The 14,572-nt window shown below is 38.8% G+C and overlaps 1 protein-coding gene across 2 annotated transcripts; it reads left to right on the forward strand.

Annotated features, from left to right (window-relative positions):
* The first annotated feature begins 1,146 nt into the window (after nucleotides 1-1,146).
* barx1 (BARX homeobox 1) lies at nucleotides 1,147-7,094 on the forward strand. 2 transcript variants are annotated; one of them, XM_058631914.1, is made up of 4 exons: nucleotides 1,147-2,450; nucleotides 3,382-3,673; nucleotides 5,050-5,134; nucleotides 6,531-7,094. In XM_058631914.1, the coding sequence occupies exons 1-4, from the start codon at nucleotides 2,246-2,248 to the stop codon at nucleotides 6,687-6,689; spliced, it is 741 nt and encodes a 246-aa protein (XP_058487897.1). In that variant the 5' UTR covers nucleotides 1,147-2,245; the 3' UTR covers nucleotides 6,690-7,094. The 2 variants fall into 2 exon arrangements, with proteins under 2 accessions (XP_058487897.1, XP_058487896.1); XM_058631913.1 differs by having other exon boundaries at nucleotides 1,154-2,450; nucleotides 6,522-7,094.
* The last annotated feature ends 7,478 nt before the right edge of the window (nucleotides 7,095-14,572 follow it).

Below are 14,572 nucleotides of genomic sequence, written 5' to 3' on the forward strand. Positions count from 1 at the left end.
TTAAAAAAAAATTTTTGTGGACAAAATATGATAATTATAACATAATTAAACACTCATCGACATTTTCTAGTATTTTGTGGACCACACAATTACTCGATTAATCTGGAAAATTATCAACATATTGATCAAATAACCAGGTATAGTTTTTTTTTTTGCCTTTCTCTGTTTTCTGCACACTGGTGTACAACACACATTTTCTTGAGGGACTTATATTAAAATTACAAACCATACAAAACATACCAGATTAAAAACTACACTTACCATGAATGCACATTGTGTATTGTGACAGTAACAGTGGCTCCTTTTCTTGAAAAATGTTGCATGTCTCTGCTACATTCTTCTCTGTTACACTTGTATCCAGCTTTTAATAAATGTAACTTTAATTGTTAGGCTTATTTCGATTTAAACATAATCATAAGTGTACTGTTTAATGAAGACTGAGTAGCAGGTTTGTTAATTGGGGCTTTGTGCTTTAAATTGTGTTATTATGTCGGAAATATTTGTCACATCAGCCATAGTTTGTCATACATTGTCACTTTATTTTAAAGTAATTCCTTTAAAGACATTTTACAATCAAATAAGTAAAGGAAGAAAATCTCAGAAGTGCTTGAGAGTGGATTTCTTTTAACCTTAAGATTAATTTCTTTCTTTGAGCTTTTGATGACTGAGCAGCAATGGTACAACATAATTTTTTCCTCTCATGCTTGTTCAGTGTTGTTGCTTTTTTGCGAGGTCTCCACCTAAATTATATTTTATTTGGGACCATACAATAAAATCGTAAAAATCGAATTTATTGCTGAATAAATTAGATACATATATGCCATTTGCATGAAGGGGGTGATGTATATGACACTTTTATCTCTAACAAGCTTGAACCAAAACCAGAAGTGTGGTCACTTTTAATTGAACATTAAAGTTAATATAAGTCCATTTTTACATTTACTTTATTTGTTACCAGCCAATAAAAAAAAGCCAAAAAAATTGACATGTTTTCATCTTGTAATTGAAGTTGAGAAACATAGACACTGTCCCTATAAAGAAATTCATTGACATGTATAAAGAATGTATAGATATGCAAAGGCCTTAATGTTCTCGTCTGTCATCTCTTATGGTTTGAATAAGTAAAGTATTAACAGTCAGCAGACAGCATCCTTTGAAATTAGCGCCTTTTGTTTCTCATCATCATTCTCGTCATCAGTCTATTACCTCATAATTTGCTAAATTATGTGAAAGACATTTTACGTGTCCCTTACCCTCAGATAGTGATTTCCTTTTCTTTTTGCATATAAATCCATTGCAGGGCAGATGGGAGCGGCTTTGCATGTTACTACACACACACAAACACGCGTCTGTGTGGCTATCCTTATAAGGACACTGCATTGACTTCCATTCAATTGGACAGCCTACTTAAACTTAACCATAACCAGTTAATGTCTTAACCACAGTTCAGCTTTTAGCCCTAAACTTGACCGGTTCCTCGGAAAGGAGGTTCTGCCTCAGTGGGACCAGGTTTTGGCCTTTGGAGGTCTTAGTCTGCATGAGGAGTACTGGTCCTGACAGTGTCTGTATTTATGCCACCATACACACACACATTTATGCAGCATAGATGTGAGGACTAGACAAAATGTCCTCACTTTGCCAAAATGTCCTCACCTGGCTAGTACGTTTTGTTTGGTCCCCACAAAGCCACACGTACAAAAACACCCAAACACAAGCACACAGAGAGAGGGAGAGAGAGCGACAGACAGAGAGAGAGAGGAGGTGGAGTCTTGAGGAAAAGGCTTTTGGACTCATAAAGCCCAAAAGCGTTTTCCTCTACTCACTGTCAAGGTGACGCGCTCCGCTGCTGACAGATTAACTCTTTTTCGTGCGTTTTTCTTTTCCTCTCTCTCTTACACACACATACACACAGACACACACCAGCGGACATGAGCGCAGCGGCGTTGGTGGGAGTTTTTGGTCACAGGCTCGTTGGTGGCTGCAGATTTACTCTCCAATAAGAACCAGGTGCTCGCGCGTAAAAGAACTTGCCAAAGGACGCGCGGAGTCACAGTTGGAAAAACACAGGCCAAACACCTGTCGGACGCCTCTTCCCTTTTTTTTCATTTTAAAATCCAAAACCTGGGGATAACTTCGATCTCCGGACTACATTGCAGAGGGAATATGTCAGTTGGCCTGCGGGGCCACTGACTGAGGGAGCGAGCATCGGCTTTCGTCTTGTTGAGGCGACCAAGCGCGCAGCGAGATGATGCAGCATCCTTTGGACATGGGAGCGCAATTCTATGCTCCGGACTTTAGCGCCGACCACAGGACCCATCGCTACAGGAGTTTCATGATAGAGGAAATCCTGACCGATCACCCGGAGCACAAAGCGTCAGCTCCGGCCGGAGAATTCCTCAAATTCGGCGTACACGCTCTGCTGTCCGCCCGGCCTTTCCACAGCCAGCTGGGTAAGAGAGCAAGCGAGCGGATAATGTAACACGTGAATTTGGAAGAACTGCGCATAACATGTACATGTCTATGCCATATAATAATAACAATAATAATGCTGAGTTAGTTATATTAAATTCCCGTGGAGTGGTTTGCAGTAAATGGTTTATCCTTTGTTCACATGCAGCGGGTCTGTGTTTGAAATAAAATAAATGCTTAAATGTGTTGCAGAAAAAAAGGTTTTTTATTATGTTTTTCATGAAAAACTGCTGTAAAAAACTCGTCGTAACTGGTGTGTATGTTTGTATGTTTTTTTGTTGCAACTGAATCGCTATTTGGGACAAATACAGTTGTTTGAACTAAACTAAAATACACGATATTGTATGTGTACATATTTATATATATATATGTATATACGTTTTTAAATTATACGTGCGTAAAATCCGGATCCTCCGGGATATTATGTGCTCCACTGATTTTAATTAAGAGAAAGATAATATATATTTAAACATTTTTTTAATAATAATGTTCATAATGTGTGTGTATGTGTGTGCGTGGCCAAAATGTGTGACAAAGCGCCACTGAGATGTGCTGCTGCGTCTTATTATCAGCTCCAGTTTAGACGACTTTTGACACTGACTCGTGTCAAACACGCCTGATCAGTGTGAACTGATTCTGACCAAGATTATGTGACACACGTCAGTCCATTTGGATCAAAGACGCAGAGCATATTGGGTTGTTGTTTTTTTTTTTGTTCTTGTTTGTTATCATAAAGCATGATGATGATGATAATAATTGCAACAACAGATAAAAAAAGACGAAGATTTAAAGGTTTATGTATGAGGAGTAATGGACATATTTATTATTATAGAATCATAGTCTATTTTTATAGGTCTACATATGTATAGAAATATTTAATCCTAATTCCACACCTGTTCTCATGTCCTCCAGCGCTTAAAGCCGAGCAGACGAGCCTCCTTAAGTTCCCCATGTCCCCGCTGTCCTGTTCGCTGGGCTCCCCGCTCGGCCCGCCGCTGTTGTCCGCGGCTGCGGGCCTGCAGGTCGGCGCCGCGTCCCACCACCTGCCGCTGGATCTGCACCTCCGCGGGAAGCTGGAGCACGGAGTCGACGGAGGCAGCAAAGTGAAGAAGGGCCGCCGGAGCCGCACCGTCTTCACCGAGCTGCAGCTCATGGGCCTGGAGAAGCGCTTCGAGAAGCAGAAGTATCTGTCCACGCCCGATAGGTTCGTGGACTTGACAGTTTTCGCTCATATTCACTTTAGACTGCAGATTGCCACGCGCAGGCAGACGCACGCAGTGGCGCGCGTAGACATGTCAGAGGGCAAGGGTTCAATTGAAAAAAGGCCATTAGGATGGCACCTTTTGTACGTTCTGATTTTTTTTTTTGTCAATCACCACACAGGCTGACGATTATACAAAATTATAATACAAAAAAATTTACTGTGGTCACATCACAACTCAAATGCAATTTCTGGGCATTATTACACACATTTAATTGAGAATTTACGTCATGGGTGATATAAAAAATATGTACAATTATTTTTTTATCCATGAAGTCTATGAACTAGGGTTTAAAAATCAGTGGATGTCCATAACTATTGCGATACAGTGTCATCTAATTAAAGATGAAAGTTTAGCTCCTGAGTGAATGTTGAAGAGTCAGTTTAAAATTCTTTCTGGACAGAAAACAGCAATCGCTAATCGCTTACATTTCACACATCCCAGGCAAAAAGGCTTCATAGCAATTATTATATGTTGTGTCTCAAAGCATTATACCTTTTAATATTGAAAAAATGCACACTGCAATGTGTGTATATATATATATATATGTATAATGTTATTGTACAGGCCTACACGAACAGCAGGAGAGGCCAGGAAACACACTTTTGTCAAGAATGTATTAATTAATTGTTTAATTTATTCAGTTAATTTTAATCTTCTGTGGCTCTCACAATCTACATCTGAATTACTTTTCAAAACTTCTTGTGAAGGATTAATTACACACACACGTATATATATACATATATACATATATGTGTGTGTGTGTGTGTGTATCTATATGTATATTAATAATAGTAGGCTACACACAAAAAGGCAAATGTAACTGACTATAGGTTTCACTTGTAAAAGATTTTAAAATAAAAGTTTAGTAAAATGAAGATCATTGTTTTCAGTTCTAGCTTCAGCCCTTGATGCTCCTTTTACTTTTATAATGAGTCAAATAAAAAGAATATAATCTGCATGAGATGACAAAAACACACCCAAATTAAAATAAACCTCCTACATCGTTTGACAATATAATCAAAATAAACAACAACAAAAAACATCAAAAGAAACAAAAAAGCCCAAAGCCAGAGCTCAGTTTCACACGGCATCATGGTATAATACGGTGATATAATATATATATAATTAATAAATGCCCTCTGTCATAATGGCAACAATGCCAGGTGTGATAGATTAAAATTAGGGTTCACTGATTTTCTAAAAGCTACTGGTTTTTTTTAATGCAGCAAATATGTTAAAAGTGTTAGAAATATCTGTCAAACACTCTTTAGAAGCCGAATGTGACTGTGAAAGGTCTGATGTTGTTCCTTTACAGAATAGACCTCGCTGAGTCTCTGGGCCTCAGTCAACTGCAGGTGAAGACGTGGTACCAGAACAGACGGATGAAGTGGAAGAAAATCGTGAGTCATTTCTGCATCTTTGCGTGATGAATGATGATGATGATGGCTCATTATTTAGATGCTCACATGTACTGAAGTTGAAGTAAAAATGTTTGAGCACAGAGTCAGATTGAGAGACTGCTGTGTCACTCATACAAACTCTTGTTCTTTGCAGAGATTAAATCAGTGGTTCTCAAAGTTTTTATGCCAAGTACCACTTGAGATAATATTGAACTCTCAAAGTAATACCGCTAGCACCAATGTGAAAATACAGTGGTGTAAGTAGGAGGCAGATTTATTCCCATCACTCATCATCCTCCTCTTCCTCACACATACGTCGCACACTGTATAGTGAAATTAGATTAGATTGGGGTGAGAGTAAAGGTGACTCTAATTATTATTATTCCAGCCCCGGTTGGAACAAGGGCCTTTCTGCATGGAATTTGCATGTTCTCCCTGTGTGTGCGTGGGTTTTCTCCTGGTTCTACGGCTTCCTCCCACAGTCCAAAAACATGCAATATGGGGATTAGGTAAATTGGTCACTCTAAATTGGCCGTAGGTGTGAGTGTGAGAGTGAATGGTTGTTTGTCTCTATGTGTCCCTGCGATGGACTGGCGAACTGTCCAGTATGGACCCCGCCTATCGCCCTATGTCATCTGAGAATGGCACAACACCCTCCACAACCGATAAAGCGGTAGAAAATGGATGGATGTTTAATTTTTCAAAATCCCTCAGCTCCACTCTGACCACGTACCCTGGTATATACAGTAGAGCAGTGCTTCTGATTTTCCTCCAAGTACCACCAGAGGAAGCTCGCGTACCACTGGTGGTACATGTACCATAGTTTGAGAACCATGGGATTAAGTGAAGAAAAAGTATAAAAAGAAACACACCACACAAACATTTAAATATATCGTTAGTAGCATGGTAATAGTATGACACACTTTTTTTTTAATACGCACATTATGGTAGTCCCATCTCATTTATAATACAATTTCTCAGCTTGGCAGTAACAGTTGTAACAGTATGGTGTAATAAGGAGATAATATTGCAGTATTTTCTCAAATAATATCCAGTGACTAGCCTGGTAATGAGAATGACTTTTATCAGCGACTGTGTTGTGAATGTTATCAGCTCATAATATTATTTATTTTATTTCCGTATTTGAACTTCTTTTTTCCCACAAAAACATGGGAAAACATTTACAAGCTGAATGTGGCAAACAATAAGCACTAAGTTAAGTCTTTGCTGAGTGAAGAAATCAGAGTCAATAATTACCATATAAAGTTAATAATTAATCCACACTTAAGCTATTACTTTGTGAATGCTAACAGAAGAAAATCGCATAATATGTTATAATTTCAGTTTGTAGATTTGTGCAAAACCTAAGTTTCCTGCTCTGGTTCAGGTGCTTCAGGGAGGAGGTCTGGAGTCGCCGACTAAACCAAAAGGCCGTCCAAAGAAGAACTCCATCCCCAGCAGTGAGCAGATCTCTGAGCAGGAGCGATCAGCGGCTGATGTTGAGCATCACTCTGAAAGCTCCGACTCCCACTTAGATGTCACGCAGGAGGAATGAGCTGCTGTAGCCGTGTGGCCTGTACAGACACTCTAGACTCTTATATGTGCAGACTCTGTGGGACCAGACTCCATCATCCTGATCGTGGCATGGCATAGCATGGCGACGCTATCTTACCCGATGCCCCCCCTCCCTCCCCGACTCCCCCCCCCCCAAAGAAAAGACTTGCAGGTTCCACTGAAACTGTGCACGCACCACTTTTCAACAGCCATGTGTTTTTGTCAAAGCCCTGCCAGCGTGTGTTCCCTCATGGTGAACGTGCTGCTGTTGAGGAGGGAGCTCAAAGTGCTGCAGTAGGTGTCCACACTTTTTATTCTAAGGATTCACACTCACTCTGAATCTGTTCTGCTTTTCCTTCTGTGTAACTGTGCTATGTTTAATTATTATTAAATGTATTTTCACTAATGCTCTTCTCTCTTTATTATCCTGGGCGAGTTTGGTTTATAATGATGCTAGGGATGATGATGATGATGATGATAATGTTGATACAGCTTAGGCTAATATGGCTACAGTATATACTCACAAAAAGCAAACACATTGTTGATTTCTGGCGTTTAACAGAAAGGAGAGAAACATACGTCAAATTCAACACACATTGGCTTTAATCAGGCGAGCTGTGAGACAAAAGTCTGTAGGTGGTTTTTCTGGTTTAATGTCGTCATTATTTGATTTAACAGGAGCCACGCGTCTCTTGTTAGGATGTGGATTCACACATGCGCTGGCATCACTGCTCATTGTGTTCTTGTGCAAAAGAGAGGAAGTGATGCTGTTTCCCCTGAGGACCTAATGGAAAACAGAGCAGGGAAGAAAAAAAAAGTCCACTGCTTCTCATTTTCATTTTTCTTCATCTATCTCTTCTCAGGCCAACTTTCTGTTGCAGGTGACGAAAACAAGAACACTGACTATTATTTGCACGAGATGTGCTGATAGCAGTTTCTTTTTTGACTCCCTTTTTAGAAAAGGACAAAACAACAGAGGAGATGTTTGACAGTGAGAGTTAAGATGGTTAATTTTTCTTTTTTTTTATTTCTCCTTTATTTAACCAGATGAAAGACCCATTGAGATCAAGATCTCTTTCACAAGGGTGACCTGGCCAAGAAAGGCAGCAGCAGTTCACAGCTTCACTTTATTCTGACTTAAGCAGATTTCATCATCTTATTAAACTATGTAAGTCTGGAGAACAGAAATATTGTTTTATTATATTTGTTTGCTTATTCACATTTTCATTTATTTATTTATTTATTTTAGATAATTTATCAAGAAGCTTTATATCCAAGTGAATATTCAATATCCAAGTGTATGTCTACATTGTATTTTTTATAGTCTTTTAAAAAGTTGAGTATTAAGAAAAAGTTAAAAGTGACTTAAAATATCTTATCTTGTAGATTTTAAGGATAAGAGTTAACCTGACTGATATTAGATGTGAGGTATAAAACAGGAGCCTTTTTTTCTTGTTTTCTTTTAAATGTATAAATTGCTGTTATGTATTCAGGTGTTAAACCGCAGCAGCAATTTGTTGTTTAACTGAGAGTAAACTTAAGTTTTACATGTTTTATTTTCAAATATAATAATAGGACGCTCTCCTCGACGTCCGGCTCCTTTTTTTTGGCGCAAACAAAGAGACGTGTAATTGCACTTTTTGTCTCTATGTGTGACCGCATGTGTGTGTGTGTGTGTGTGTGTGTGTGTGTCAGTCAAGAATAGCGACGCTTTGCTCTGGGAGGGAAGACTCATATACCGATGATTCTGTTTCTGACTCATATCAAGAGATTTTACTGCAGTAGCATTGATTGGCTATGCCACTTAAAAAACAACAACAAAAAAAATAATAATTCAATTTCAATAAAACTGTATTTTTATAGCGCCAAATCACATCATGCCCAACAGTTCACACAATGAATGCCAGTGGAGAGGAAAAGAAATGAGACCAAACAAAACAGACAAAAAATGATGTCCAAACATTGTAGATCATTGTTACCGTAAAGAAAATCTCAGTGTTAAGTGGTTCTACTGTAATATCAAAAGCGTATTTATTTAAAAAAATAGACTACATAATGTAAACAATGTAGTTCAACTCTTCTGTCATGTAAATATATGTAAATAATGCAAAGAAGCGTCGCCTGTGCAGTTGATTAACATGTTCAGGTGTTCAAACACACACACACACACACACACACACACACAATTACGACTCCTTATCACTAACGACAGATTGTTCGTTTGATAAACATTTCAACTTTATAATTTAACAAAAAAATCTACACACACACACACGCGGAATATTATTCCCACGTCAAGATCCGTGAAATCTGAAAATCTGAAAAACCGTCCAATAACTAGATTTTACATTTTATATTTTATGGTTATGCATTTATTGTCGTATATTATTCCACTGCTGGAGCACAAACATTTCTCCCGTTTGAAAAACAATAGTGATATTCTATTCTATATATAGAATATATATTATTCTATTCTGTTCAATTCTATTCTATTGAGGCAGAGCGGCAGAGAAACAGCTTGTAAAATATGAATAAAAACAACACAAATAAATAGTAGTAAAACTAATAAAGGTTATTGCATAAATGAAGTAAGTAAGTAAATAAATAAAGCTTACATCCTGTATCACTAAACCAAACTTCTTTTTTTACTATTGTTTTTAAAAATGTGTGTATATTTTATCACGAACACTTTCGAGATATAGACCAAAATATTTAAGTATTTAATTTGAAACGTAACCTTTTATATTTATACATATATTGTTGTTCTTCTTCATCGATTACAAGCTTCAGGACTATTTCTCTACTCACTATTAATCCTCCAAGGGGAGAATTAAACCTATTTTTTTTCCTTTTCTTTTTTGTTACTATTGCTTTTAAATAATAGGTCTATATTTTACCACAACCCGATACAAAATAGACAAAAAACACTCCCATAAAATAACGATATATGTGGAAATTAAAGTCAAGTCACGGGAAGGAGGTGGCTGAAGTGGAAAAAAATGAAATATTTTACCGAACTACGTTTTTTTAATTAAAATATTCTGCATAAAAAAACATCTAACACGCTGGAGACCAAACCAAATGTGAACGTTTTGTGTGTAACAGTTTTTATTCTCCTCCAACTCAAGGTGAAGGTGTTTAATTGTCTGAAAAGCTGCGTTCAATCGCGGTGTGACGCAATGTGACGCTCGTGTCCGCGTGGATTACGCGCTGTAAACAAAGCAACAGAGTGTGGAGCGAGGAGACGGCCCACTCCAAAGGGAACGTGTGATACATTTGAAAAATGAGATTGATTTTCCCTCAGAAGGCAGAGTTTGGTGTTTGAAACTCACAGTTTTCACTTTGCTCACTGCTTATTTCTGTTTTCCCCACTTGCTTGTGGAGAGCCATCCTTTGTGTTTCTCCTGTTACGTGCGATGAGCGGCCGTCAAATGATTTTCAGACCTGCTTTCATCCACACCGGCCTCTGTAATCTGAGCGTAATTACGCAGAGAAATCTGGGATTTTCATTATACCATAGAAACGCTTTGAATGTTGCAAACAACCACATCGCGCAACATGATGGAACTTTACTTCTTTCTTTTCCCAAATATTTCCAAAGTGAAGTGTAGTGGTGCATTTGAGGCTTTTTAAACTCATATTCTTGTCCAGCGGTTTCTCTTTGCAAACTTTGACATCTAGATTCTTACAATTCCTTCTAATTATCCTTACTTCTTTTTTTACTCCCCCACCTTTTACTCTTTTCCATGGTGGTCTCAGTTTCACTTAAAGATCCACATGGACATCTGCAAGTCAAGCCCAACACCCACCCCACACACACACACACACACACCCTGCTGCCATCATCATCATCATCATCCAAGCAAAATGGCTAATCAGTCCATGCTCTGAATGTCAAATTGATGTCATGGCTTAATTGTATGCAGATTAATGGCAGGTTAATATAAACAGCAGAGATGAGGCTGCATGCTCTGCAGAGAGAGTGACACACAGCAGTGTGGAGCAGGAAAAAAACAGGAGCACATTTAAGAAACGCATGTTTGATTTGTGTCTATTGTCCGTTTGCGAGCGTGCAGTTGAAGCTGCTTTTGCTTCAGAGTGCAGATGAAAGATGCAGCAGGCCTCGTGGTGCAGCACTCACCCACGTGCTCTCACTTCTCTCCCTCTCTCTCTCTCTGTCTCTCCGCCTCGGCCTGAGTGTCGGACTGCAATGGCTTCTGACATAAATTACAATCAGGAGGAAGAGTCAGCGGCCAGGAATCCGCAGATTCTGTGTATTCATACTTGGCGCAATTTAATCATTATGTGGTGGCATGATAGTGCCGCGCTGCGAGCAATGAGAGGGCTGACCCCGATTTCTGAGAGTGCGTGTTTATGGAGTCAAAAGGTCTGTGCTTAGACAGAGCCCAGGCTTGGGGGTCTGGTGGTGGTGGTGGTGGTGGAGGAGGTGGAAGGGCAGGCACATGCAGTGTCCGCCCACAGGAGAGTTTCTCCACGATTAAGGAGCCACTGATTAATCCAGCGTATGCGCCAAAACTGCACATGCGGCGTATGATCCCAATTAGCCTGAAACCCAACTCTGTGCAGGCCCAGCTCCACATTGGCTCTGCCATTCTTCTCTTTGTTTTCACTGGACCTTCCCTGACAACACACCTCAGACTCTTGTGAAGTGTGTTTGGAGGGAGACAGGAGTCATAACTGAATGATGTTACCGCTGTGGGTATGTTGTCATTGTTCAGCCTGTTTTTGCTGGAAACGCAGGCATGAGTGAAGGGAAACTCTCCTTTATTAAAAGAGCGATAGATAAAACTGAAGTATGAGAAGTAAGTAAGTAACTGTTACTGTCAGCCGGCAGTAAAGTGATGTGAACAGTTCATTTTGGCTCTGCTAGATGATGGACCACACAAATCAGTCAGAAGAGAGTGACAGTTTCAGTATGACACATCCTATATTATATGTTACTGAATCAATTAAAGTGAACTACTTAACTGTTGTGGAATCAACCCTGGTGGTGGTAGTTTAGGATAATGCAGTAAAGTGCAGCATCCAATAAGTATTAGGATAATAAGGATCTGAATATGGATCCTGCCTAATTTCCAAAGTCCATGCATCCAAGCACAGTTTTAAAGCTGCTTGATTTTATTTATTTATGAATATTTTTTTTGGATGGGACATTAATGAACGTCAGTATAGAATACAAATGCCATAAGCATTGGCAGAGAGAGGCCCCAGCACACTAGTGGGCCGACCCCAAGTCTATCAAGGTGACCCCAGGTGTGGCGGTGTGTGTATTATTGAGTGAATAGTGAATCAAGGCTCTACTCATGGTACTGTAACATGCATGCATGTGCAGAACACTCACCGGTTAAATTGGGGGTTGCAACCGTCACAGTTTGCTTTCACACGGCACTTTAGTCAAACGAACTAAACCTTTTGAATAATTCCCCTCCTCGCCTGAGGCAGTGCTGCATCAAGAATTACTGAAGGAGAAGACGAGACAAACAATGAAAAATAAAACTTGCTCATCTGTTGGTTAATGCAGGGCAACTTCTGTTTCCTCCACATAAGAGCAAAGAGCAAAAGATCAAATCCTATCGGGCTTGTTTTTTTTGTTCTAAATTTTGTTTCATGTGAACATACTACACATATACGCTGCAACAATGGGCTCAGCCATTTCTCCCAGCTTTCGTTCTACATGCGCGTATGTTTTGGTTGTGTTTACCCACAATGCCCATGAAAATTCGGAAGTTGGCTTTCACGGTAAAAGATGCAGATTCGCTGTTATCAAGCATATATGAGTTTATATGTATAAATATAATTATTACATTATATGTTCGCAATCTTCTTTTTTCGCCTGAACAGTTTCCTCCTGTTGCCATTTTACCTTTACATCTCGCCGTGTCTCCATTGCTACGACACTCAGGACTCACAGTGAGTCAGACAACCAATTAAAAGAGTCCATTTCTGTTGGATAGTAATGAATGACAGACAGTTGGTGAGGGCCTGGCAGCAGGAGGAGGGTTTTATTTTAACCTCAAAGAAATTGTGCAATCTTCATCAGTGGACTAATCTGTAATTGTTCTGTCATGGTTTTGCACTGACTTGATAATCAAAAATACAGAACACATCTTTTACCATTCAAATACGGAACAAATCCTTATTTTACCTAACTGTTGGCAACACTAATCTCTTTTTCGTGAATTAACTGCTAACAAACCAAACTTCCCACACTCTTCTTCATAACAGTCACAGTGTAAATATGTAACTGTACATTAAAAAAAAATGATTTGATGATTAACTGCCCGAGTAATTCTCCATTTTGCATGAAACCCCATTAGGATAATGGATTATTATCATGTCAGTCACCAGCAGGTACATTAACACATGGTGCGTTCACAGACTCCGTGCTTTATAAACAGCTCAGAGTGACTCCCATTCATTATGGCGCCGATCCCTCACCACATGAAATGAACCCGAGTGCAACATTTGTTGTCTGAAGTGACGGGGAATAAAGTCCTCTCTGTTCCTCTCGCTACAACATTGAGTGTCACCGTGTTGGCTCTTACCCAGAAGTTGTAGATTAAATAAATACAGTTTTCAGGGTGGACTCAGACTTCAGAATAACCAAAGTGAAACTTCTGGCTGCCATTTCCTTCCAAGAGAAAATGATTTTCCATAGAGTATCATTCATGGCCATTATTTATTTACCCCTAGGTAAAAGGGCCTATAACAAACCATTGACTGACAAGTCATTTAAACCAGTTAATATTGCCAATGTTGTGATCGCCACAGTGAACATTACAGTCAGTGAGATTACTGCTTTCTACACATTTTGTACCTCTTTCAGAGAAAATTGCCTCAATGTTACAAAAGCTCATCTCATCTAAATTTTATATTCCCTGAGAACATTTGTCTTTAAAATGCTCTCTTGTCTCAAAGTATTTGGGAAATTCCTTTGCATTTATTCACACATTGTTAAGTGTGTGCTCACACATCTCCATGCATGGATTAGGTTACATTAGTGTGTGAAGTTTTTGAGAGTCTAAACTCTCTAGTCTTTGACCAACAGCTTAGAAAAGGCATTTTCCCCTAAATTACTGCAAATAATAAGCAATTCAGGGGAGGAGTTTGATTCTTATTGTCAAATAAAACCACTATAGCACTCATTTTGTAGGCTTAATTTAGATTGATAGACAGACAGAATATCCATCACTGTATTGATATGAACATTGAGCCTTTTAAATTTATCTTACAATTATCTTAATTTTTTTAATGATTATTTCTATTAGTTTGTATACTGTGTTGTTCTTTGTAAATCTTTATCGGGCACAATTTGGTTCAAGGAAGACACTTTTGCATGTTCAAGAAAATCACAGCAATATGCTGAGCAGACTGTTTTTGCTGTAACAGCATCATAGCACAGGTTAGCGCTGCTCGATTATGGGGAAAAAAAGAGTAATCTCGATTATTTGGGTCAAAATGTAAATCACGATTATTTCAAACGATTACTCCAAAAGTAGCTATTAGCTGTCCTAGAAGTCGCTACATGACATCATCTCCTAATTTGCATAATTGTCCAGCATTTTTGTGATTGTGATGATAGGAATGATGTTTAGAACTACAAATAAACTTCCTTTTTTTTTTGCACAATCAGAAAAAGTGTTTTTCATGATGTACAGTACAGCAGCAGCTGTATGTGTGTGAAGCCTACTCTGGTCCCTGACAATGAGTGCTCGTCAATTTACCGACTTTGAGTGTCGTCACTAGATTGACATTTTCTATTGAAAAAATAAACACATTTTTCTATAGGTTCTGGACAAGATGGGATGGGCTGTTTTCAGCAAACACTTCAGAACCTTTTTTTTTTAGTGAGAGAAAATCTAT

This window comes from Solea solea, chromosome 6 (genome assembly GCF_958295425.1).
Source record: "Solea solea chromosome 6, fSolSol10.1, whole genome shotgun sequence".
Lineage (NCBI taxonomy): Eukaryota > Metazoa > Chordata > Actinopteri > Pleuronectiformes > Soleidae > Solea > Solea solea.

What these genes read in the sequence shown, in the direction of transcription:
- barx1 (XM_058631913.1), top strand. Translation starts at nt 2,246, where the DNA reads ATGATGCAGCATCCTTTGGACATGGGAGCGCAATTCTATGCTCCGGAC. An exon ending in GCCTTTCCACAGCCAGCTGG is followed by an intron (nt 2,451 to 3,381) that starts GTAAGAGAGCAA and finishes CATGTCCTCCAG; the next exon opens with CGCTTAAAGCCGAGCAGACG. An exon ending in GGATGAAGTGGAAGAAAATC is followed by an intron (nt 5,135 to 6,521) that starts GTGAGTCATTTC and finishes GCTCTGGTTCAG; the next exon opens with GTGCTTCAGGGAGGAGGTCT.